Genomic DNA, 27,003 nt, shown 5'->3' on the forward strand with positions numbered 1-27,003 from the left:
GTGAGGCGGGGACACCTGATTTTGTTATTCCCCAAAGGTCAGTACCTACCGAAAAATAGCAGTGTGTGGAATATCCAAAATTTCCAAATCCTCTCCATAGAACACAAAAGAGGATATCGTCGAGAGAAGGAGCTGTTGAACGTATGAAAGAAGATGAGGGATCACGGAAGGAAAAGAAATTGAGAAAAAAGCACTGGAATACAGTTGAGGAGGATGAAGGGTTGATATTATAAAACAAAAAAAAAACATTTAAAGTCTAACAATTTACTTTTAAAATAGGCCAAATTGTGATATCATTGGAATTTGCCACCGGATTGCTTCTGCGGCCCCAAGAGAGTAAGGACCAAGTTGGGAAATTTGTAGAGATAAATAATATGTCTACTATTGTGCCTCACATCCCAATGGTTTTTCCCGTCACTGAAGTGATAAATGATTGAATATAGCGAGGAGGATTTGAACGTAGCTACAATTTTCACATTGATAGTCACATTGCAGCAACTGATAAATGAATCTCAAGGTCAAGAGTTGTGAGATATTGATGGTGCGAAGTTGATTCATGAAGGGGAGCCAAATGATCAAGAAAAGGAATGGAGTTGATGTCTGAAGATTTATACGCGGCTTACACTCAGGTGGAGGATCATAGTTGTCCACGTGTTTAAGGTATTTTAATTTTCAGTGGCTATTTCCGTTGGAGAGCTATTAAACTTTATTTTAGTCCATTGAAACTAAATTTTTTTGGGAAAATATGTTATATTAAAATTTAAGTGAGGTTGTTTTGAGTACAAATCTTGAAATTTTGTGGAGAAGTAGATTGTCAAGCCACTTGTGTGCATGGAATGATTTGGCAAAATCATAGCTTTAGATTGTTAGGTTCATTTGTTTCTTGTAAATAACTCGGGAACTTGGGTGATGATGATGAAAGAGCATAAGTTGTACTTTATTGAGAGTTTGATTTGTGATTATATGTTTTTACTTGGAGGCATCATTGCTAATTGAAAATATTCTCCAAGTTTTATGTGATATGGTGATGATGCTATTAATGTGATGGTCGTTTTAAGTTATGATGATTTACTATATCAGACTCAATTACAAATGTAACCATGCTTTTGGCATAAAATATCATATATTCATGATGAAATGCCAAATAAAAAATATATATTGTCAAAAGAAGATAAATATATCGATTATGATATTTTGTGCAGAACAAGCTATTTTACAAAAAATTTACCAGAGTTTCCCTTGAAAATGATACATCTTCTAATTTCAAGCACATTGCAGATAAGAATACATCAACCAACAAGCTCATCCCAAAATAGAAGCATGTCATTTGGCCACTCACATTCATTACAAGTCAAATAAACTACAAGCCGAATTTTATGATATGAAGGCTGCTTGATACATCAATGAGCCAAATATATCAGACTAGTTGATTAAAAAGATGGATACTGTTGTGTGCAATGACAATCACTAGCCGTCTAAAATCAATGTACTGGTCTAATGTTTTTGCGAGGTGACATGACATTATATGAAACTTTTGGTGTAGTTTGCTTTTTCCCAGCTCAAAATCACTAGCTTGGTCAACATCCAGAAAAGGTTAGTTCTGGCATCTTGCACGTATGAGAAAGAGGGGATTTATGTGTCAAATGCTTGGCCATGTGGATTGGTGTATCTTAAGCAGCAGAAAGATTCAAATTAGATATAGAGATGTGGCTTGAGGATTTAATGTTGGTAGAGTACAGAGAACCAACCATTCCTGTAAAAAAAATAGAAATCCAAATTAAAGTTAAAGGAATGCAATAAGAGAATCTAGTCATGAGTATAATGCAATGTGAAAAAAGTGTCAAATTCATAAGCAAAACAAGGGTAGCATGCCTAGAAAATGATTTATATATGAAAGTGCTTGAGGAAATAGTGAACTTGTATAAAATTAGCCAAAAGGTCTCTTTTTTTCCTGCAGTTTGAATTAAAAATTATAATTGCTTGTTCAGAGATGTTTTTGCTGGTATTGACCCAGATTTGGATGCTCAAGATCGCGACTTATAAATCAGAAAAATGGTGCAAGATGTAGAAATGTAGATGAAGCTCAAATCATGGAGATATGACCATAAACTAGTGAAAAACAAGAAATGCATGATGTATCATCATCGGAAGAATTTCTATCGCACCTATAGCTGAATGGTTTAACCCAAAAAAATCCCAAATTCAAGCATATGTAGAAAATGGACCAGCATTAAGTGCAAAAGTCAACACCATATCAAGCAAACATACCCAAAATTATGTAAATACATGTCCAAGTATGATCTCTAAGATTAATAAATATATGTTATTTTTGTGCAAATACGGAGAAGCACAGACAATGTGTAGAGTAAAGAAAAATGAAGCTAATCAAATATGAAGTTCTATATACCGATAGCATCCGTCGTTAGAATCGTAGTTAAGGAAGACTTCACCCCTGACTGACTTTACCAAACCATGGAATCAATAAGAATCTCACATTAAACCATTAAGAAAATATAGAATGTGCATGCTTCATTTGCACTCAGGTAAATCATCAAACACCTTAAATACAAATGTGAATGGAGTTTACCAATTTCTTAGTGCATGTGAGGAAGATCGAATCTAGAAATCCGTGGAACGCGAGGTGGAACTGTGGCGATGAAAAGCACAAGCATCGGAGTTTGGATTGTTGGGTTGAAGTGTATTTAGACCAAAAGTAACGCAAATAGAGTTTAGTCATTAGTGTATGAAGGTTGGAATTCGAGGTTGTACGGAGCAAAGAAAAATATACAGAGAGAAAAGATGTGTTTGATTTTGGATTGTTTGTGAGGAAAGGAAAATGTGTAACATGAACTTATTAGAGAATAAGATTTTTCATGTAGAATATGTTGGTTGGAACAGTTTGAGAAATAAATATTGAAGAAAAAGAATATCACATTTTTTTGTTAATATTCATCCTCCTCCTCGAATATTTCGTCTTAAATAAAACTTTAACTGACAAGGAAATGTGGATCACCCACTTGAATCTTTTGCCTCAATTATATATCAGTCTCTCCTATAAATATCATACAAGTTTAAGATAAATGTCTATATATTAAAACAAGTCACTTTACTAAATATTTTTTTTTCCTATTTACACAATGGATAGAAATCAACTATGACATCAAGCTGCTTACATGAACCAAACCATATTTGATGAGGTCAAACCACCCACCCCAGTCTCATGCACCACATATTTTTTTTAAAAAAAGAACATGTCACTTAGTCAATTTTGGAATAGGACGTCGGCAAAGGTTCATTAAATGGATGAGCAGACAACCACATTAATAGTGGGGGTTGGTTATCTTATGCAGCGAAATTTTGGATAGAAGAAATATTCAGACCAAAGACGCGTTTTTATACGTATTTTTGTACGGACGAAAAGCTCTATAAATAAAGCTCTCTCCCCTCGTTCAGAAATCTCCCTTCATCGAGTTTTCCCTCATCATATAGCATTTAAGTGCTTAGTTCTATAATATTTGTGAGGTGTTTGTTCTCATGTATTAAGAGACAATTAGTAGTTGTATACCATAAAATATTATTGTGGAATTTTTTTTTGTTGCCCGTGGTTTTTACTCTAATAATTTATATGTTTTTTTTTCCACGTAAATCTCGGTATCCAGTTTTCATACTTTATTTTCATATTATTATCTCAAGTTACCGTACGTAAAACCAACATAAGACACATATTTCAGTTAATTAATTTTACGACAAGCTTATGATTAATATTTTATTTCATTCATATTTATAATAGCAGGCTTCTCAACTCTCCATTAAAACAATATTTGTAAGCAATTTTTAGCCCCAAATACACTCACTCATGATCATATTGACAACCATTATACAATAATATTGTTAAGCCGCATGTATCTATAAACTAATTGTAAGTTAATACTCTGAATTTAGGGATACTTGCAAGACGAAGAAAATCCTACTTTTACAGAAGAGGTGGTAATTTATTCTACTCGGATTCGGCTCGATTTATAAAATAAAAAAAACAAAAAAAAAAACATTGAACTAACAATGCAAGCTTATCTCCAATGTGATTCTCAAATTTATATTATAAAAGCCTAACTACTTGACAAGAATTTAATGTCTTTTCACAAAGCACTGTAACTATGCATCAACCTAGTTCAGAAGATAGGTTGGCTTATATACAAATTGCAGTAACACACTACTTACAATAACCCCTTTCAAGATAAATTTAATTACATGTGTGAACCCCAAAATGACTACCACAAATATTCATATTGAACAAGAAACCCATAAGAAAAACTCGATGGGCATTGGAGTGGAAAATATTTGCTTCAATAAATAGACTACGACTGCCAAAACAAGTCGAAGTCGTCACTGTACAACGAACTATCCTTGATTTCCAGATCAGCCACATGCCAATTTACGAACCGAGATTGGATGCATTTACACAAAAGAAGTGCAATGGGAAAGACCCACCATTCGCTTTCATCCCTGGGTGCATAAATATACAAGGAAGATCGTCACAAACACTTGTTAAAAGAAATAGACTAATGATGTTTGAAAATCTGGAGATTTGGCTCACATGTTCCATGGTTGAAAAGGGAGTCTTTCACTTGATTTCGTACGGTAATGCACATAGAAACAAATTAATGCAACACCCTAGAGAGAAACCAATGAAATAAGAACTTTTGTTAGGTAAGAATTTAATGTGGTGGGACTCATATTAAGTTAAATAATAAAAAATATTTTATCCCACATCGATTTGTTTACAAAGTTGCAGGAGGGAATTAGTTATAAATAGAGCTCAATTCCTTCAGTTATTGTATCCCAAAATCAAAAGCTTTTTAGCTTTGATAAATAGAGAGTGCATAGAAAAAAAAAGTGTATTTTTTTCTTGAGTGCGGGAATTCTCTTGTGTGAGTTAGAGAAATTATTTTCTCGATATACTCGGGTTGGGAGTGTGAGAAATATTGAGTGTATTGGTGTATACACTTGTTGTAATATTTCTTCCAGTTATAAAAATTGCAGTGCTCCGTGGTCGTAGCCTATATTGGGTGAACCACGTAAATCTTTGTGTTCTTGTTGGTTATTTTATTCCGCAAATTTTGGGTACTATTATCATCTTGATTGGCATCGTTTCGGGTGTAATTCTCCAACAACTGGTATCAGAACCTTGTTGTGAAAATTCTTAAGAATTCTGAGTATGCTCTGTGGTTGCAGCTTTGTCTGATCTTCCACATCAGAAAAGATTTTTTAGATTTTTTGCTAAGGCTAGAGAAGTGATGGCCGGAGATGATGGATCGGGACCGGGCATCAACAAGTTCGACGGTACAGATTTTACGTTCTGGCGACTACAAATTATTGATTATTTGTATAGCAAGAACTTGCATCAACCTCTATCTGAAAAAAGCCGGAAAAGATGGAGGATGATGACTGGAAGCTTCTTGACCGACAAGTGTTAGGTGTAATACGATTGACCCTAAAGAAGAACGTAGCACATAACGTGGCGGAGGCAAAACAACGGAGGAGATGATGTCCATTTTGTCGAACATGTATGAAAATTCATCGGCAAATAATAAAGTACATCTCATGAAGAAGTTATTTAACTTGAAGATGAGAGAAGACGCATCGGTGGCTAAACACATCAATGAACTCAACACGATTGTTTCACAGCTAACATCGGTTGAAATTAAATTTGATGATGAGATTCGGGCACTTATTCTTTCGGCGTCTTTACCAGACAATTGGGAACCGATGCGGGCAGCGGTTAGCAACTCTGTTGAAAAAATAAAGTTACAATTCAATGATGTTAGAGATCAAATTCTTCCTGAAGAAGTTCGCAGGATGGATTCGGGTGTAATTCTCCAACAACTGGTATTTCCTGCACTCAAGAAAAAAATACTCTTTTTTTCTATGCACTCTCTTTTTATCAAAGCTAAAAAGCTTTTAATTTTGGGATATCAAAAGCAAACAAGGAAGGCTCAATTTATAACAAATTTCTTGAACCAACTTTTTTGGATTTCCCGACGTGGGATATGTGTGAAAATATTTTTTATTATTATTTAATTTATTGTGGGTCTCACCCCATTAAATTCTCACCTAACAATTCTCTCACTTGAAGACTTGATTTCAATCATGTCTTCACACCATCAGTGCAGCAGCTCATACCTCCTTTGTTAGTCCAGGAGACCAACTGAAGTCAAACACAACTTCAGTTTTTCAATGATAACAGCCTTCGTGAGCATATCAGCTGGATTCTTGCTTTCAGGAATCTTCTCAAGCTTTAAGACTCCATTCACCCGATCTCTAAGGATCCCCATTCCAATGATTTGTTTTGCATCAACCAAATCCTTCAAAGCAAATTGCTTTGATAACTCTTTCTCGAGTTTATCAATATCCTCCAGACAAGCTTCTTAGGAAACCATCAGTATTCATTACACCATCAAACTTCTTAAGCTCTTCTGAAGTTTGCACACCATTTTCTCTTTCCCTCGTACTTCAAATTCCTGTGATTGATTCATTTCTTCATCTAGCTTTCCATGAAGAAACCTCGTCTTTACATCTAATTGTTCCAGATGTAAATCTTCTTTTACCATCAATCCAAGTACACTCCTGATAGTAGTTAACTTTACCACCAGAGAGAAAATATCAGTGTAACCAATGACTTCTTTTTCACCTTTTTACAACAAGTATTTCTTTGTACCGCTTGCTACCGTCATGTTCTAACCGGTACTCCCACTTGCTATGTAAAACCTTTTTACCTTCAGGAAGTTCTGACCACTCCCACATGTGATTGGATGACAGTGAATCCATCACATCTTTCATAGCTAACTCCCACTGTTTAAAAGTCTCAAATATCCGATTTATTTTTCACAAAATAAACCCAAAATTTCCTGCTCGAATCGTCAACAGTAGTGCCATAATATCTTGAGTGATCTCCAAGGGATGTCACAGGAGATGGTCCACATACATCAGTATGCACCAGCTCCAATTCCACTGATTTCGGTTCTCTAACCTCTTTTGAAAAGCTCACCTTTTTCTGCTTTCCAAAAAATACAGCTTCACACAGCTTGTGTTCAACGATCTTTAATTCAGATAGCTTTCCGTTTGAAACAAGCATCTTCATCCCCTTCTCACTCGTATCCCCAAGCTTACTATGCCATAGACTTGAATTAGCTCCAGTATCCACAGCAGCTAATTTATTTCTCAAACTGGAAGTCATATAAAGTGCTACAGTTTTCTTTCCTCGAGCAACAATCATGGCTCCCTTTTTCACTTTCCAAGAACCATCACCAAATGTCACCTTATGACCTTCGTCGTCAAGCTGTCCCACTGAAATCAGATTGTGTGTTAACTTTGGTACATGCCTTACTTTGTTGATTTTTCAAACAGATCCATTTGTCATCTTCATCCGGATATCACCCATACCAACAATTTCCAAAGGTTTTCCATCAGCCAGGAAAACTTTCCCGTAATCTCCAGCAATGTAATTATCGAATACATCACGATTACCAGTGTTATGTGACGAAGCTCCCGAGTCCATAACCCAAGAATCAACCGGGCTTTCCATGGATAGTAATAGAGCATCATGTACCTCCTAAGTAACAACATTAGCGTCGTTCTTTGTTGATCTGCAATTTTTTTTCAAGTGACCAGTCTCACCACAGCTCCAGCACTTCACATTCTTTTCAAAGTTGCTTTTGTCTTTTTCATTTCTTGACTTGGATCTAACATGCCATTGGTTAAAACTCTTTTCGCCACTCCTGCCTCTTCCTCTATTCTCGAGATTTAGAGCAGAACTTGATGATGTTCCTTCACCAGAATCCATCCTGCGAACTTCTTCAGCAAGAATTTGATCTTTGACATCATTGAATTGTAGCTTTCTTTCTCCAACAGAGTTGCTAACCGCTGCCCGCATCGGTTCACAATTGTCTGGTAAAGACGCCAAAAGAATAAGTGCCCGAATCTCATCATCAAATTTAATTTCAACCGATGTCAGCTGTGAAACAATCGTGTTGAATTCATTGATGTGTTTAGCCACCGATGCGTCTTCAAGTTAAATAACTTCTTCATGAGATGTACTTTATTATTTGCCGATGGTTTTTCGTATATGTCCGACAAAATGGACATCATCTCTTCCGTTGTTTTTGCCTCCGCCACGTTATGTGTCACGTTCTTCGTTAGGGTCAATCGTACTACACCTAACACTTGTCGGTCAAGAAGCTTCCAATAATCATCCTCCATCTTTTCCGGCTTCTTTCCATGTAGAGGTTGATGCAACTTCTTGCTATACAAATAATCCATAATTTGTAGTCTCCAGAACGTAAAATCTGTAACGTCGAACTTGTTGATACCCGGTCCATCATCTCCGGCCATCACTTCTCTAGCCTTAGCAAAAAATCTAAAAAATCTTTACTGATGTGGAAGATCAGACAAAGCTGCAACCACAGAGCATACTCAGAATTCTTAAGAATTTTCACAACAAGGCTCTGATACCAGTTATTGGAGAATTACACCCGAAGCGATGCCGATCAAGATGATAATATAGTACCCAAAAATTGCGGAATAAAATAATCAACAAGAACACAAAGATTTACGTGGTTCACCCAATATAGGCTACGTCCACGGAGCACTGCAACTTTTATAACTGGAAAAAATATTACAACAAGTGTATACACAAATACACTCAATATTTCTCACTCCCAACCCGAGTATACCGAGAAAATAATTTCTATAACTCGCACAAAGAGAATTCATGCACTCAAGAAAAAAAATACACTCTTTTTTTCTATACACTCTCTTTTTATCAAAGCTAAAAAGCTTTTGATTTTGAGATATTAAAAGCAAACAAGTAAGGCTCGATTTATAACAAATTTCTTGAACCAACCTTTTTGGATTTCTCGATGTGGGATATATGTGAAAATATTTTTTATTATTATTTAATTTAATGTGGGTCTCACCCCATTAAATTCTCACCTAACAATTCATTGAATTGTTAGGTAAGAATTTAATGTGGTGGGATTCACATTAAATTAAATAATAAAAAATAATTTATCCCACATCGGTTTGTTTACAAAGTTGCAGGAAGGAATTAGTTATAAATAGAGCTCAATTCCTTCGGTTATTGTATCCAAAAATCAAAAGCTTTTTAGCTTTGATAAAAAGAGAGTGCATAGAAAAAAAGAGTGTATTTTTTTATTGAGTGTGGGAATTCTCTTGTGTGAGTTAGAGAAATTATTTTCTCGGTATACTCGGGTTGGGAGTGTGAGAAATATTGAGTGTATTGGTGTATACACTTGTTGTAATATTTCTTCCAGTTATAAAAGTTGCAGTGCTCTGTGGACGTAGCCTATATTGGGTGAACCACGTAAATCTTTACGTTCTTGTTGGTTATTTTATTTCGCAAATTTTGGGTACTATTATCATCTTGATCGGCATCGCTTCGGGTGTAATTCTCCAACAACAAGGATGGATTCTGGTGAAGGAACATCATTGAGATCTGCTCTAAATATCGAGAATAGAGGAAGGGGCAGGAATGGCGAAAAGAGTTTTAACCAATGTCATGGTAGATCCAAGTCAAGAAACAACTTTGAAAAGAATGTGAAGTGCTGGAGATGTGGTGAGACTGGTCACTTGAAAAAGAATTGCAGATCAACAAAGAACGACGCTAATGTTGTTACTGAGGAGGTACATGATGCTCTATTACTATCCATGGAAAGCTCGGTTGATTCTTGGGTTATGGACTCGGGAGCTTCATTTCATACCACTGGTAATCGTGATGTATTCGATAATTACATTGCGGGAGATTACGGAAAACTTTTCCTGGCTGATGGAAAACTTTTGGAAATTGTTGGTATGGGTGATATCCGGATAAAGATGACAAATGGATCTATCTGGAAAATCAACAAAGTAAGACATGTACCAAAGTTGACACACAATCTGATTTCAGTGGGACAGCTTAACAACGAAGGTCATAAGGTGACCTTTGGTGATGGTTCCTGGAAAGTGAAAAAGGGAGCCATGATTGTTGCTCGAGGAAAGAAAACTGTAACACTTTATATCACTTCCAGTTTGAGAAATAAATTAGCGACTGTGGATGCTGGAGCTAATTAAAGTCTATGGCATAGTAGGCTTGGGGATACGAGTGAGAAGGGGATAAAGATGCTTGTTTCAAACGGAAAGCTACCGGAATTAAATATCGTTGAACACAAGTTGTGTGAACCTGTATTTTTTGGAAAGCAGAAAAAAGTGATCTTTTCAAAAGAGGTTAGAGAACCGAAATCAGCGGATTTGGAGCTGGCACATACTGATATATGTGGACCATCTCCTGTGACATCCCTTGAAGATTACTCAAGATATTATGGCACTACTGTTGACGATTCGAGCAGGAAATTTTGGATTTATTTTGTGAAAATAAATCGGATGTTTAAGAGACTTTTAAACAATGGGAGTTAGCCATGGAAGATGTGATGGATTCACTGTCATCCAATCACAGGTGGGAGTTGTCAGAACTTCCTGAAGGTAAAAAGATTTTACATAGCAAGTGGGAGTACCGGTTAGAACATGACGGTAGCAAGCGGTACAAAGAAATACTTGTTGTAAAAAAGTGAAAAGGAAGTCATTGGTTACACTGATATTTTCTCTCTGGTGGTAAAGTTAACTACTATCAGGACTGTACTTGGATTGATGGTGAAAGAAGATTTACATCTGGAACAGTTTGATGTAAAGACGAGGTTTCTTCATGGAAAGCTAGATGAAGAAATGAATCAATCACATGGATTTGAAGTACGAGGGAAAGAGAAAATGCTGTGCAAACTTCAGAAGAGCTTGTATGGTCTCAAACAAGCAAGACAGTGGTACAAGAAGTTTGATGGTGTAATGAATAATGATGATTTTTTGAGGTATCAGGCTGATCACTGTTGTTATGTGAAGCTTGATGGTTATTATATCATACTACTGATATATGTAGATGATATGTTGATAGCAGGAGCTTGCCTGGAGGAGATTGATGAACTCGAGAAAGAGTTATCAAAGGAATGTGCTTTGAAGGATTTGGGTGCTGCAAAACAAATCCTTGAAATGAGGATTCTTAGAGATTGGGTGAATGGAGTCTTGAAGCTTGAGAAGATTCCTGGAAGCAAGAATCCAACTGATATGCTCAGGAAGGCTGTTATCATTGGAAAACTGAAGTTGTGTTTTACTTCAGTTGGTCTCCTAGACTAACAAAGGAGGTATGAGCTGCTGCATTGTTGGTGTAAAGACATGATTGAAATCAAGTCTTCAAGTGGGAGAATTATTGATAAGAATTTAATGTGGTGGGACCCACATTAAATTAAATAATAAAAAATATTTTATCCCACATCGGTTTGTTTACAAAGTTGCAGGAGGGAATTAGTTATAAATAGAGCTCAATTCCTTCAGTTATTGTATCCCAAAATCAAAAGCTTTTTAGCTTTGATAAAAAGAGAGTGCATAGAAAAAAAGAGTGTATTTTTTTCTTGAGTGCGGGAATTCTCTTGTGTGAGTTAGAGAAATTATTTTCTCGATATACTCGGGTTGGGAGTGTGAGAAATATTGAGTGTATTGATGTATACACTTGTTGTAATATTTCTTTCAGTTATAAAAGTTGCAGTGCTCCGTGGACGTAGCCTATATTGGGTGAACCACGTAAATCTTTGTGTTCTTGTTGGTTATTTTATTCCGCAAATTTTGGGTACTATTATCATCTTGATCGGCATCGCTTCGGGTGTAATTCTCCAACACCTTTAACAGGAACCAAATATTAAATAGCGTGTCCAAATCTTTTCCAGAATAAGGCCTCAATGTTCGAATAAAGTCAACAAGTGATAACATTACTGGAAAGCAAAAGATGAGAAGTGAAATTAAATAAGTTGAATAGGAAACAAAGTTGAGCTATTTGATTCATAAAAAAATAAAATTATTAACCCTTTGATGAGTGGTCTATGATTAAACCATATTGATCGAGAATGGATAAAGCAACTTACAACATTTATCAAAGATGTGATGTTCCACAAAGCATATGCGCGTGCAAGACCTGATGATCGCCGTGGTCCATGGCAGAACAAAGCATTAATTCCAGTAGGGAGCGGAAGCAAGATCCCCAACGGTAAAATAAACAAGACAAAAAAGACGTCTGCGAGAGAAAATGAATACAGCTGGAGCAGAGTGAGCAGCACTAAACTAAAATCTCCTAGAAGAAGGATAGAAATGACCAAACCAACAAGATCCTGCAGCACAAGATAAAAATTGTTTACGGGCAAATGACATTAAATAAATGCATAAGATAGTCAGGTTGGGTTCAGGTGGTTTGTAGACACAAAACTTACGTTTGTACAGTTTAAACTACCGTATAGACACACACAGTATCAATTATATACCTATTCGGGTATTTGGAAGTTGGTTCAGAGTCAGAACTGAAACCAATTTTTTATCATCTTAGATTCTTAATCATGTAAAACTCAACCAGACACACTTGCACACACACAATGCACAGATATAAACAGAGATAAGAAAATAGATACCTGGTGGCCAACTGGTTTAGTATTCTGAATCAGAAATGATAGCAGAAAAAATATATCTCTTCTCTCCTCAAGCACCTTCAAGCTTCTAATATCTACAATCCCGCCACAAATCTTCCACCGTGGATTACCATCGGTGCTTATCTGAGTTTGACCTGAATACGCCTTATTCTTTGAATAGATACTGATGGAACTACATGACAACAAGACAAAGGGACCAAAAGTTGGTTTTACCAAAGAATACTGGAATGGATGTACTTCTTTCAAGTTCTATTCCTTTAAATACAATGTTCCACAGGAGAATGTCAATAAATATAAAATCATTCAAACCACCTTCATGTGTATGACGTAAGGAAAAAAGTGACTGAAATGGCCTCCACATCGGTAAAACATTATCCAAATCTAACAAAAATATCTTTAAGAGAAGGTATGTAAAATTTTGTACATGAGCTCACGCAAAGGGAAGCCTTTATAGCAGATTAAAGATAATACTTTACGAATATATGCTATAATGTTGAAAACAAATATCATACCGTGAATACTGTTGGTTTCCTAGTCCATCGTCACATCTTAACGACTCAATATTTTTGTCTTCATCAACAGCATAAACTAGAAGCCCATAATGACAATACCCATCAGTTGTTGATTGAAACCAGGCAAGATCGGCATGCACCCCATAGTTCCTTAATGCAGGATTTGCAAATAATTCCAACCATCGAAGGATTGGCTGAAACTTTGATCTCAGAAAACCCCTGTGTGCCAAGCGCAATTGCGCATTTAAACCAGCCACAAAGCGATACCACACTGTTGGTGGCACAGACTGTCAGAAAAGGTACAAGTCAGTATAATTTGGTATTTTATTGAAGAGTACAAGATAAGTGGTTTTTTGTAGGTATATTCTTCTTCTATGTATGGACCTCAATTTCATGGCATTAAATGACACACCTGACTCATGAGATTGGTGATGATGTTGTCATTATGAAGTGAAAAAGGAGTCATGTAGCTTCCATCACCCCCGAAGAGTAGAGAGATCGGATATCTTTGACGGAGACTAGGAGGAAGATCACTTCTCCTTTCATCACCACCAAGAAAAAAGTCAATATAAGCTAGCATTAAATCTGGAGTTGCGGCAACCTACAGTCGCAAACATGAATAATTACTAACTTAACAGCTCAGGTCGTAACGACATCTTTTTAATGTTACCATCATACTCATCCACTTGCATGGGCTATCTCTGGACCGTGTTCCAACCATTCTACCCAAATTTTTTTTCAACAACCGCACCGATGATGTAGAGCAGAATCACGTCTCTTACTTATTTTGGTTAGAGTGAATGAGCGACACTTCTTGTGAAATAATACAATTTATAATTATAATCGCCAGAACATAAAAAACTTCACAAAAAAATCACACATTGATGGATAATGTTGGTCATAGGCCAACCAGAAACAGGCATGGATCAAAGATTCTTTAAATGTCTCATTGGGAAAAAAACTTGGAGCAGGTGAAATGATAGTATCACACATAACCAAAGGATTAGTACTACGATGGAGCATGAAGAAGGCATGCTCAAATATAGGATATCTGTTTTAGAGCATGAAGAACGCATGCAGAATTCAAACAAATAAGGATCCTTTAGAAAATAACCTTGAGGCCTTCGTACAGTGCACGTGAACGACAAGAACGTAAGCAAGCATGATCATATTCAGACCGCACAAATTCACGTAATCGCTGTAACTTCATTCTCCGTCGCCATTGTTGCCATGACCACGCGAGAGGATATGCAAGAAAACAGAGAACATTATGTACTGACCCTTCCCACCATTGATATGCAGCTAGAGCATTCATCTCATCCACGAATGTAACAAATGCACCCTCATATCTACCATTTCAATAAGAAAGAGTTCAGACCACTAATATCCAATTGTAAAAGACCGATCATAAAAGTAAATGTTAATTAAACAAGTAATTAATGCATATCAACAATGAATCACCGGAACAAGAATCTGGTATGGAAAACGAGAGAAATAACTTACATTATTCCTTTAACTTGTTCAGGAGGTGTATGAGGAAGATGCCAAGGTTCACGAAATGAGTTTGGACCCAAAAAATACATTCTGTGCACATGACTCTGGGATTTCTCAACTCTGTTACTTTCCAAAACCTGATTGGGAAACGGAATGTCAAAATTACATTCCTCGTTACCATAAAATTCTAGGTTTGCATTAAAATTGCAATCTGTATTTCCTCCATAATCTTATAACTATTAAATTTAGCAAAACTAAATGTGCTAGGTTCTCCAGAAAATACTTCATTTAGCGACTCCAGGAAAGGGACTGAATTATCTGTTTGAGAATCCTGCTTTGTAGGAACAGCGCCTGGTGACTCATCAACCCCAATAAACTTCGCGCGTGCAACACTGAGAACCAATGCAAGCAAAATGAGCAGGCCCAATAGCAGCAGACCGAACCACCAAGGTCCTCCAAATTTATACACCAACTGTTCAAGAGCTGTATAACAGTGAGGCATGTGATATCTCCCAGAAACACATTTGTAAGGGCAAGGTGTTTTCGTAGCACCACCTGCTTCGGGCAACAGTACTCAGTTAAAAATAAGCCTGCATTACACGTAAAATGAAGACGATCCAACCCGAGTGTAACTTATGACTATGACAGAGCACACATTAATTTATCTGAAGCCCACTGATAGAGCGTAACTCAGAATTTTCCATGTTTTCGCAAAATCTATGTTTTTATAAAAATAAATATTGCTCCAAATTTTCAAGAAAAATAAACTTCCCATAGAAACACAATCCAACAGTATATTATACCTCGGACAGGAATATAAACGCCACGATTAGGAAGCTGACTCCCTGGACATGAGAAACAGAGGGATCTATCTGATCCAGTAGTATTTTTATAAGTGCCAGCTGGACATTCCTGCATAATTAACAGAAACATTATCAGAGAGCTTCTCCTCTATGACCTTTTACCTTATAGTTTCTGGAATGTCAAAAATTCCTCTGGTTTATCAGATAAATGGGAGAACAAACATAGTAACCATCAAGTGAAATCTAGAAAAAGAAGTTTGCAGTTTCCAGGTTAGTCACAACATTGCCAAAAAAAAAATCTCAATGGGTAAGTGAATGAAATGAGGCAACAAAATTTTTTTATGTTGAACATTCAGTACTCAATTAAATTACCACAATCTAACATATTTACATATAAATATACCACTTTCATTTGTGAATTTCCTTATTTGTCCTTGTTCATTTATTTAATTTAATTTAAGTTAGCAAACAAATTAATAGGTTTATCTTAAAAGTTTTTTTTGCAATTTATTGTCCATCTTAAATGAATTTGAACATTAATACAAATTCTTCTTTCTTTCCTAACTTTTATGCCAAAAAAATTATTTAATTAAATTTTCTTGTTAATTTAAATTAGCAAATTAAATTAATATGTTTTTTTAGGAGTTTTATCTTAAATGCCTTTGGATATTAATGCATGTTGAATTTATCAATTTACCCATGATTTTTCTTTGTTGCTGCTAAAATTTGTTACTAAAATTAGTGTATTTCTTCATAATTGCTAATGAATATTTCATATTTATATCTTATATTTTCTTTTATTTTACATATAAATAAGTGATTTTTATAACAAATTGATTTTAAAATAATAATTTTTTTAATGGATTCTTTTATAATTTATTGTCTATCTTAAATGCTTTTGGATATTAATGTATATTGAATTTATCAATTTACCCATTATTTTTCTTTGTTGCTACTAATTAAATTTGTTACTAAAATTAGTGTATTTCTTCATGGTTGCTAATGAATATTTAATATTTATATCTTATCTTTTCTTTTATTTTACATATAAATAAGTCACTTTTATAACAAATTGATTTTAAAATATGAACTAAGAAGCATCGTATATTTTGTAGATATTGAAATATGTTAAAGATTATTTGTAAGAATATTTTTTTAACGTAAAATTATTCTGTGATTGCAATTTTGCAATACTTTTCTCAAATTACTTTTTTAATGAATTATTTTTTAATTGTGGTTTTACTACTTGTACATCTCATTGCGGGGTAGAAAACCTTGTACCATATATGGGTGTAACTCGCTTTAATTTTTAAAATATAACTAATAAAATTTGTGAGTTCTTCAACTATATTTTTCAATTTTTTCATAATATTATAAACACGTTATATTATTTTTTATAAATTTTATATATTTAATTTAAGTTATTTTTACTAATTAATGTCTATAAATTTGTGAAACTCTTGATATTTTTATATAGCTGATAAGAAAAAAACTTCTAATAAAATGTTTAATATTTCAGATATAACTATAAAATAATTTTTTTAGGAACTTAAGAATTTTTTTATGTATTTAAATTAAATTTTTTAATTAATATCAATGAATTTATGAAGCTCTTGATATTTTTATGTAGATGATAAGAAATGCTAAATTTTTGACAAATTCCAATAAATTGATTTAAGTAATAATTAAATAAATAGTTACTCAACAATTTAGTGATTTCACTTATGATTCATTATTTATTATGCTAATATTTTAGATAAAAAAATGTTTTTAAAATTAAAGTTTCTATTATTATATATTTTGTTATCAATTTTCAATTGCGTTCTAAACATAATACAAAATATGATTATATTAACATTATTCTATTACGAAATCATCATATATAATATATTATTTGTTATACTATTTGTTCTTTTCAACCTATTAATTAATTTCTAATTGTATATGATGAAATTACATACATAAAAAACAATTTTTTCTCTTTTCTACATATTAATTAATTTAGCATTATACATGATGAGTTTATATATATATAAGATATTTTTCACATTTCAAAATAACAAAATTGTTATTTAATATTACTCAATTAATAAATTAACTAAGTTATGTTTAGCAATTCATTGTGCATTATTATTATGACTGCAATTTAATGAAGCATAGGTGAGGACATATAGTGGTCACCCTAACAATTAATATTTGTGTTTAAATTATTATTAGTAATTAAAACTACTTTGTGTTCGATGAAATTATTTGATTAGTGAGAATAAATTTGATTTAGAAAAATGATTTCTAGAATGTAAAATAATAACTATATCATATTTGTTAGGTGCAATAATTGTTTATGTAAGGTATAACAATCGAAATGTGACGTTTGAATTGTTTTACGATTTTAAAAGATTTTAGTTAATGTTGCATCGTTACCCTGGTTATAACCTTTGGTAAAGCGGCAAATGCATGATCCTACAATTGGTATATATAAGAGTCAAAGTCATGAGATCAATTCTCATATATTGCAATTAGTGTAATTATTGATATTGTTGGAGTGCAATAATTGTCCTTGTTGGATACATCGATCGAATCATGATGATTGAGCTACTATACAGTTTAAAATATTTGAGTTGATGTGTAATATCTATTCTAAAAAAGGAAAAAGTTAAACAAAATTCGCAAGGAGTTAAAAGTTAGCAAAAACACAATTGATATTTAACTTAATAACAAGTTTAGGGGTTTTATTTTAACATCATTATGATAATTTAGTTAATTAAGAGAATTTTATTTGACAGTCACTATATGCACTCCATTTAAATACATTGTGATTTTGATTTTAGAAAAATTTACTATTCTCTTAATTTTATGTTTATTGTTTTTCATTGTGAATGATATTTGGATGAAAATTATCTTTGTTAATTTGAGAGAGCTGTCATTATGTTATAATCATGCAAATCGAAAAATGTTATATAAATAAGTGAATATATTTGATTTATCATTATGATGTATTTTTATTTATTGTGTTTTGATATATTTAGATCAATAAATACTCATAAACAAGATGTTATTTAAACGATTTTAAAAATTATTTAAATCTTGTTAGTATATATTTCATTATTAATCACCCACGTGCGATGCACGTGATCATTCCTAGTGTAAATAAATGTTGTAGTTTTTAGCTTTTGAGTTCAAATTAATCAAAGGCCAATTCAGTAATTACTGATAACTCTTTTAACAAAACTTAGAATTGTGGGAAGGAGAAGGAAATTTTTAGAAATTGCTACCAAGCAAATAATAATGAGCTACCTCGCAGAAAGTTCCATAAAGGCCTTTTGGGCAAGCTTTACCACTGACAGTTCCATTTTCACCTGGAAGACCTTGGTTGCCACCTAATCCACCCCTGTAGTACAAGCAGAGAATTTAGTATAACTGACATAATGCGATTCACACAACAATAGTAGGTAGAAAAATATGAGATGTTTATCAAATAATGCTATATCCATTCATTTCAATGGAACTGCACTCACCCAAAGAAAAGCAAAGTCCAACAATTCGTTATATCACAATTAATTTCGATGATGCAAGTACTTAATACAAAGAAAAGTCTGTCCAACAAATTTCACTAACCTAGAGCTCATGAGAGGTGGCTCAAATTGTAGTTTGATACTTTAAAACGTACATTAAGCCAAATGACATTTACTTCAACTCACAAATTCGATTTTTATCTCTAGTTCAGTCCCCAGAGCGTTGCCATTTTAAAAAACTTAACAGATAGCCATGTGCAGGATATAATCGGGATTTTTTCTCGAAGAAATCCTTCGACAATAAAGCCACACACATTTTTTTCTTTATACACATAAACTAGCACTACCATATAATAAAACATAAAAAATTTGGGATAAATCACCAACTGTAGGTTAAGTATCTGCACTAACCTTGTACGAATGCTTCCATTCACTTCAGCCAATGGCCAATATAATTCTCCAGTGGGAATGCCTGACCAGTGAAAATGGATCCTACCACCACCACCTCCTCCACCACCACTTAGGCTGCCATGACCTCCGACACTTGATAAACTTCCAGATTCACAAAGAGCCAGAGAGTGCAAAAACACCAAGATAGTTCCACCAGATCCACCCCCGGGCCCTATATTTGCATCATTACTGAATGCATATTCCTGTTGGAGGTTCTCTCCAAAGCTGTCTCCATCAGCTGTAACAGAACCTTCGACATACAAATTCATTAAGGGATGCTCCAGCGAACCCATCACTGCAAGGACGAGGGAAATGAAGATCAAAAGAAGAAAAGCAAATATTTTTAGGAATGGAGAGAAATAAGTTCAGCAATAAATATATGTTGCATAATAACGTCTCTATGCTTGGAAAGTTATTTTGAGATTACAGTGTTGGGTTAATGTTACAAAAACTGTTTCCATTTATATACAAAATCTGCTCAATCGAATCGAGAATACGATATAACTAAGTAGCCCAAAAAACTGCACATGGTGTATGGACTTATAATAACTATGCCCAAAACATACGATAAGAGAACTTAAGAAAGAAGAGAAATATAAATTTATCCACATGCAAAATTCAATATATCGAAGCTTTAGCTCTCATGATGATCTCCACTCTAGAACCACCACAACAGTGTCAAGTTTTCATATAACCTCAATTCTTGGTTAAGACAACACGACATAGGAAATGTCATTCCTTGATTCTACCTTCTTTTTTAAAATTTTAAATAAAACAGGATACCAAAAAACTATACTAATAAATCTTTTATCAATTGAATTCAACAATTCAAGACTGGAAAGTTAGAAAAATCTTCCAAGTGAATCTAGAGCTACAACACTTAAAAAAGAGAAGGAAGTAGAAACCATAACAAATCAGCTGAAACTCGAGCTCACCCAAAATGCCAGCACCAGCAGAGACAGCCACCAAGCTGTCATTTCCACTTCCACTGCCCAATTCACAGGGCAAATTTGTGTCTCCATATGATATGCCACCCTCGATGCAGCTGTCATTGTAACAGCCCATTCCACCTCTACCACCATGTCCACCACCACTGCCAAGACCATTGCTCAATAAATTTCCTCGGCCAACACCGCCAATGCAACCTGCATAAATAGTGGATACTTAATTGTCAAACACACGAAATGTGATTCAATTACATGGATACATCTAACTCTTGGCTAATTTAGAGATTGTTCCACTAATTCAAGTAAAAGGTAATAGGAAAGTTTCCCATTCATCAAAGATTTTTTAAGCTGGTGAAGTTGAGAGACATGCCTCGCAGAATGATATTAAGTGATGCAGCGTGAAGGAAAGACGTAATCATACCCATTCCTGATGAGCTTATAGTTCCAGAAGAGTGGACATAGATGGCCTTTGCTCTATGAAAATGAACGATAGAACCTTCGATAAAACCTTTAACAATGATATCCTCCACTCGACAAATCTACAAAAGAAACAGTTGTAAATATTTACGGAACCTACCCAGAGAAATAAATAACAAACAGTGATATTATTTTGAACCGCACTGAACGGAAACATGCAAGTCACGCTATTTCTACGTGGCAAATTCCGCACCTGTAGGGTAAAGGACAAAGAAGAATTCACGTTACAATCTTCAGGTGGATGAACCAGTTCGGTGGGACAATCTTGTGATTCACAATACAGTATAGCCATTCTAACAAGTAGCAAAAACCAATAAAGAGTGAGAAAAGATATCGCATTTCTCATGCTATTTAAACAGGAACTGGAAATCATAACTTACCTGTCTTCGTTAGAGGCACTTTTTAAAGGACCACGGAGAATAGACCCAGGCCCTATCTTCATTATGGCATGAGAAAGAAAGCACAAAACAGCCCCGTTAAATATAAAAAAATTGATGTGTCCGCTACCTAAAACTGTAGAACATACAAACTATCACACAACAGCAGTTGGTTAAAGAGCAAGTGCAATCCTATCCATGAGCACAGGCACTTAAAATAATTGCCTACATTAGCAAGTCTTGCTAGGTTGAATATAAAACACGCTCTGTAAAAAATATCCGTTTTACATTCACAAATAGCAAGAAGTTGAATATTTTAAAATTTAAAGTGACATTTGACATCAACTGTTTATAGCTCTCAATGCTTATTTTCTTTTGAATGAAAGTGGTGGATGAAAAAGGCATGTATAATGTAAAATACAACAAAAAATATCTTATCAATGTTGAAGTTCGGAAATAGAAAGTACACCAAGACAACAAAAACATTAAAGAACAACGTAGTTGAGTGGCTGAGGCACATAGCTACCACAGGGCTACAATTATATAGACAAAGAGCAAGACAGAAATCATAAATGCCAAGAAAGCCAACACATGAATTTAAATATATCATTTTCTGCTTACTTTTCAGTACAAAACTAACTCAAGTGAAAATCAATTACGATAATCGCATAAAATTTGTGATGTGACAGTAAAGGCAGACCATCAACAACTTGGAAGCTCGCGGCTGTGGTGTTCAAAATGGTAGCACATTGAGCCAAATTCAATAGGCTAAGAAGACCAATTAGGAACCGTCAGCTGTTGGTAGAAAACTAATTTCAAGAGCAGAGTCCACGAGATTTTAAAAGGCTTTTAGTGAGATCACTCAAGATTTGAAGACTAAACCAAGTTAATAGAGACCAACTCGTACATTAAGAACTGAAGTAGATCAGCCTGCTTGAAACATAAGATTAGAAGCCTATTTGTGGGCTCAATTTACTTGGATTTTATCCATTATATTCAGATTATTTGATCTAATAATTTTATGGGCTGGTATAGTCATTATTGCATGACTTAGTCTCAACCTATGTATATACGCGTAGGGGATTGAGTTCTTGATGACATTTCGAGTTATACAGTTCATACTATGAGCAAATGTTTACTTGACTGCAAACAAACTTGTGGGGGTCAACTGGACTTATCATCTTCGATTCAGTAGAGAAATAGTATCCGAATTCCCTTCTACTCTTGGTGATATTCGGTTTCCGATTAAACCATAATCGCTGAATTGCTTTTTCAAATCAAAGATAGATTTAGCTTCCGGGATATAAGTTTGGTATTGTGGTGGTTACGTCTGATTAAAGACATCCCTAGAAAATTGTTAAATATTGAGAGGGTTCCTTCTACATTGTTACGGTTCACTTCACATTTCTAAAGTGCCAACTAATATTTAATATTTAATTTCTGAAATTTATCAGGTGACTTAATGTGGCATACGAAGAAACAATTGTCCCTCAATGAAGAGGATACTAATATCAAATGAACAAAAACTAACGGAAGCTCAAAAAAATCCAGAAATGGGTAGAAAGAGAACAAATAAGAAATAAAAAAATCTGCTGCTTTCAGATACAAAACTAGAACATGACAAAGCTAGGCAGCTTGTCAGCGTGAGTGAGAAATGACAATCAAAGCATATGCAATTCCATGGCCACCTCGGAATAAAGCCTTTAGGTTGGAAACATGTAACAAATCTTAAAAAGCCCAAAAATTTATTTTTGTTGTTTTACTTACATTGATTCTATAAAATAATGATAAAACAAGACGTTGAGCTTCAATGCAATCTCCCGGTCCAGATAAATTGAATAAACCTTGCCCATGAACTCCCAAGTTCGCATTTGAATGGATAAGGGATGAATTCTAAACAAAGAAAATTGACAAAAAATTACCAAAACACAAGAAAGTTTTCAAATTTAGGACAAATAGCTGGTAGCTTACCTTGAGGACTATGAGATTACTCGCCTCAAGCAATGAGGTCTCAACATTATCATCTCCACCACCATCTATTATCATCGTAGAGTTCCACATAAGAAACATTTTGACAGACATGCGAAGGGCCCCAAAAACCTAGGGAAAAAAATGGAAACAAGAAAATCATGTGTTTAAACATAATGTCGATGCAAGCAGAGGAGCAAAGCTGGATATTATCACATGAACCACAGAATAGTGAGTGTGACAGTATTCAGCAAAGCAAACAAAAAAAAAGACTCATTTTGTAGCCTATAACTGAATTTTCAGAGATCGGGTCAAATGACACTCACTCTTATGACAGAATCACTCATTAACAGCTGTTCTGCCAACATTTCAAACTCCGACATTGAATAATGTGCAAGCCCAAAGCTCAATACACCTCCAGAGCCAAGCCTGATTTGTCCTTGAACCTTTATGATCCATGAAAAAGGCTTGATTAGATCCCTACAACCGTTTATTATCAGTATAAAATGTGCCAACTACAAGTTCATTATATTTTTCAAAGGCTTAGAAAGATAAATGCATATGCAACCAACTGTAAAATCGATTCTAATGCCACAGAAACTTAAGGCAAGAACATTATGCAGACGATTAAAGGCGATTTTCAAGTCTTTGCAATTGATTACTTTTTAAGAGTTCCAGAAACCCGCCATGGATCATCTAAGATTCAATCAAAGATGTCAACCGAAAAAACACGTCTTCTCTTATGTGTATGATCGAAATTACCGACATGCCCAATGTGTCCATCATGTAGTACCTGGCACACTTGTAGCTAGAGGGTGTGATAGTGAGAACAATCTGAATTACACTGACCTGAACACGACTCCACAGCAAGGGAATAGCAGCCTTTGCCTGATTTTCTATAATGACATTTGTCAAAAATGGTTGAGGGAAATCCATTAGAAGCGTGTCTGTATACGTTGATTTGTTATGATTACTCACAGTAAGGCTGAGGGGAACAGTATCATAAAATGTACCCGCGGCCCCAGAATTTTCAGGGCAGCCACGACTACTTCCACCTGCGTTGAAAGCACAAATTGTCACATTGAAAGATAATTTAAATGCTTCAATTACTACAGTGTTACAAATGTCTCACATCGATCATTAAAATTAATAAATAGTAGCTTATAAACCCAAAATTGTAATATCACTCCAATAGGCAAGTTTTTTGGGATGATATCCTTCTTAGATTTATAACCCGATCAGTAAGGTTATACCACCCAATAAGTCTGTCTTTTGGGAATTGGGATGGTACCGTTCTTATGTTTATATCCTAAACCTAACCTAAGATGCAGTGTATAATTTTTCACAAGCTATACACAGCATCAACTAGTAATATATGACCCAGCGGGGTATGCAAGCTAAAGACAAGCGACATGATTACAAACTACAGCAACTACATACAAACTACCAAGATGAACAATGAGCAGAGAAGGGATTGGGAGCATCGATCTTAATCTGTCAGTTAATTTACTGGATATTCCAAGTATATTCTTTCTATCAAGCTTTAACTACATTGGCAGCTTTTGCAAAATCAAATAACCTGAAGTAATAATTTGAACATTTCTCGTAACTCATTTCATAACGTTTCGTATCACCAAATAGTGTGAATGACGATCTTTCAGCCATGAGAAAAAACTCAAATCATTCTAGAACACAGAAAATGAGAATGTCCACCCTGGATTGGAACAACAACCATGTCTAACAACCCATACAATATGAAGTTTCAACCACTGCAAACATAAGAAGAAACAAAACATGTTATGCATATGAATGATGGTCAAACAATGGTGTGCATGAAGCTCTCTAATCCACCATACTCTTCCACTTGTCCCTTATGAAATGACAAACAGAAATTTAATATGACATTGCTGTAGAAAGACAGGGTAAATCTCGGATTGCTTGGGCCTTACACATAGTAAATCTTGGATTGACCCACATTTATTGCAAAAACCCTTGGAAAAGTATTTTACCTCTCCACTATGCCAATTGGAGAAAGTATCTTGTCATGTAATACACAAGATATGAAAATAAAGCAAAAGGCAGTAAAGGCGGTAGAAGATGACAAAGCAACAAAGAATAACCAATGGCTAAAAGGAAAAATGAATGGAGAAATAATAATGCAATAGCCCATACCATGTACAGATATGAATGGTACATTGTGCCTGTTAAAAACATCAACTGACACCCTACCACCGCCACCTCCAGAAAAACCACTGCCACCACAGGCACTTATTCTACCAATTCCAATCCTGCACTTTACAAGAAACTACTTGAATAAGTGAAATCAAACTCTCATATGCACCAACCTTTCATTGGCCCAATCAAATTAATACGAAAACAAGGCACAGAATAATAACGGATGAGATGAAAATTAGATTATATGGTGTCTAGGTAATGTGGAATGACCAAAGAGTGTTCAGCTAATATCCATACTGCATAGGTCCAAGGAAGGAAAGGAGTGGCTACCATTACTCATTTGTAAGCTTAACAAATTATGGAGAAACGAGATATTGCCTAAATGGTAAGTACTAAGTAGCAGCATTTGATCGAGAAAATAGCATAGTTCTCCATACTCAAAACAATCCCAAGTGATAATTGGGATATATGATACTGATGCACCTTAAATCAATAAGAACCAATCATTATGAGCCGCATAAATTCAGAACATGTAGCTCTACAAATATTTATTATGTTGTGTTCAATGTCAGATAAGACTTGTATAATCTAAGTATACTCATAACTTTTACACTCACGGATTTAGATTACCAACAATGAGTTCTTCAGACCAAATCATCAACACCAGAAATCAGTGAATACAACTTCAAAGGTATACACGATGATTCAACTTTTTAAAAAATTTAAGATTTAAGTAATACAAGACTGTAAGAAAAATTTACATCTCATAGGCCTTAATGTAGATACTCCCTCCAGAGCCGCCTCCACCTTTGTGGCCTCCATCTCCTCCATCAACCAAAACACTACCATTGACCTCCAAAAAACTCGTCACAACTATCATTACCCGCCCACCTCCACCGCCCCCGTAATCAACTTCCCTGCTCGTTGTTCCACCCCTACTCCCATAACTCAGTGGTTTAACAACGTCCGACCAAGAATACGTATCACCACCCCAAACGTCTTCCGGAAGCTTGCTCTTATCCCTCAAACAGGCCGCACCTCTGCCCCCATGCCCTCCTCCCGCTCCATCCATCCCCTGTGGAGTACCACTGGTTTGAGGTGGCGGCGAACCTGCCAACCCCGTGGTATTCACAGAAGAGCCATTCCCAAAACTCGCATTGTCGGCAACCAACTCAAAGGAGCCACAAACTAGAGCTGAATTTTCTCCCAGCGTGAAGTTTCCTGTGACGTTTATGTCGAGCTCGCAGCCCAAGAAAGAGGAACAATAGATGGAAACATTTGGCGAAATCACGAGATTACCCGTCCCTCTTATGTACACGTTCTTGGTTAAATTCAAATCGGATAGTATGTGGCAGGTGGTGTCCAGCGTACCAACACCCCCAAGATCAGACTCACACGACAGCGATGGGGGGTGCGGCGGCGGAGAAGGAGGCGCCGGTGGACTGTAGTCCTGGTGGAACAACAGCACATCTGAGTCCGGCCAAGAACTAGAAGATGAAGCCCGGATGACAGAAAGAAGTAGCTGAAACAGCACCAACTCTACGTGAAAGGTGGAAACAGCCATGGACTCTGAAATTGGTCATCACATCCTGCATGAAATTCAAGTTGGTATGTACAAATAGTTTTTGTCAACATGCATAAGCATTAAAATACGATTTTTTTGGTTCGTTCATTCTCTACTTGACTACTTGTTATTGCAATTCCATAACGCCACGA

At 35.2% G+C, this 27,003-nt stretch overlaps 1 protein-coding gene and 1 long non-coding RNA gene across 4 annotated transcripts; both read right to left on the reverse strand.

Moving 5' to 3' along the window:
• Nucleotides 1–1,305: 1,305 nt before the first annotated feature.
• On the reverse strand, nt 1,306–2,936 carry LOC140987331 (uncharacterized). Its single transcript, XR_012177103.1, has 2 exons — nt 2,588–2,936; nt 1,306–1,753 (listed from the first exon to the last, which is right to left on the reverse strand). It is a non-coding gene; the product is annotated as an uncharacterized lncRNA (long non-coding RNA).
• A 1,217-nt stretch (nt 2,937–4,153) lies between these two features.
• LOC140987565 (uncharacterized) lies at nt 4,154–26,944 on the reverse strand. Of its 3 annotated transcripts, XM_073456124.1 has the most exons (23): nt 26,049–26,943; nt 25,285–25,400; nt 24,091–24,167; nt 23,962–24,008; nt 23,439–23,592; nt 23,116–23,244; nt 22,912–23,037; nt 21,148–21,203; nt 20,961–21,060; nt 20,712–20,829; nt 20,279–20,488; nt 19,305–19,638; nt 18,676–18,769; nt 15,382–15,490; nt 14,862–15,133; nt 14,588–14,715; nt 14,199–14,433; nt 13,497–13,685; nt 13,085–13,371; nt 12,555–12,744; nt 12,018–12,260; nt 4,595–4,671; nt 4,154–4,503 (listed from the first exon to the last, which is right to left on the reverse strand). In XM_073456124.1, exons 1-23 carry the CDS (start codon nt 26,849–26,851, stop codon nt 4,356–4,358), a joined length of 4,242 nt encoding a protein of 1,413 aa, XP_073312225.1. In that variant the 5' UTR covers nt 26,852–26,943; the 3' UTR covers nt 4,154–4,355. The 3 variants fall into 3 exon arrangements, 2 of the variants coding, with proteins under 2 accessions (XP_073312225.1, XP_073312224.1); XM_073456123.1 differs by having other exon boundaries at nt 23,439–23,558; nt 23,962–24,167; nt 26,049–26,942; XR_012177155.1 differs by having other exon boundaries at nt 4,364–4,503; nt 12,018–12,166; nt 23,439–23,558; nt 23,962–24,167; nt 26,049–26,944.
• Between the last annotated feature and the right edge of the window lie 59 nt (nt 26,945–27,003).

The sequence above is a fragment of the Primulina huaijiensis genome, chromosome 11 (genome assembly GCF_012295235.1).
Source record: "Primulina huaijiensis isolate GDHJ02 chromosome 11, ASM1229523v2, whole genome shotgun sequence".
Classification (NCBI taxonomy): domain Eukaryota; kingdom Viridiplantae; phylum Streptophyta; class Magnoliopsida; order Lamiales; family Gesneriaceae; genus Primulina; species Primulina huaijiensis.

Coding starts and splice junctions, on each gene's coding strand:
- LOC140987565 (XM_073456123.1), bottom strand. CDS start 26,851: ATGGCTGTTTCCACCTTTCACGTAGAGTTGGTGCTGTTTCAGCTACTT. Junction 25,401..26,048: donor TACATTAAGGCCTATGAGAT/GTAAATTTTTCT, acceptor TGTAAAGTGCAG/GATTGGAATTGGTAGAATAA. Junction 12,261..12,554: donor CTAAACCAGTTGGCCACCAG/GTATCTATTTTC, acceptor CTTGTGCTGCAG/GATCTTGTTGGTTTGGTCAT.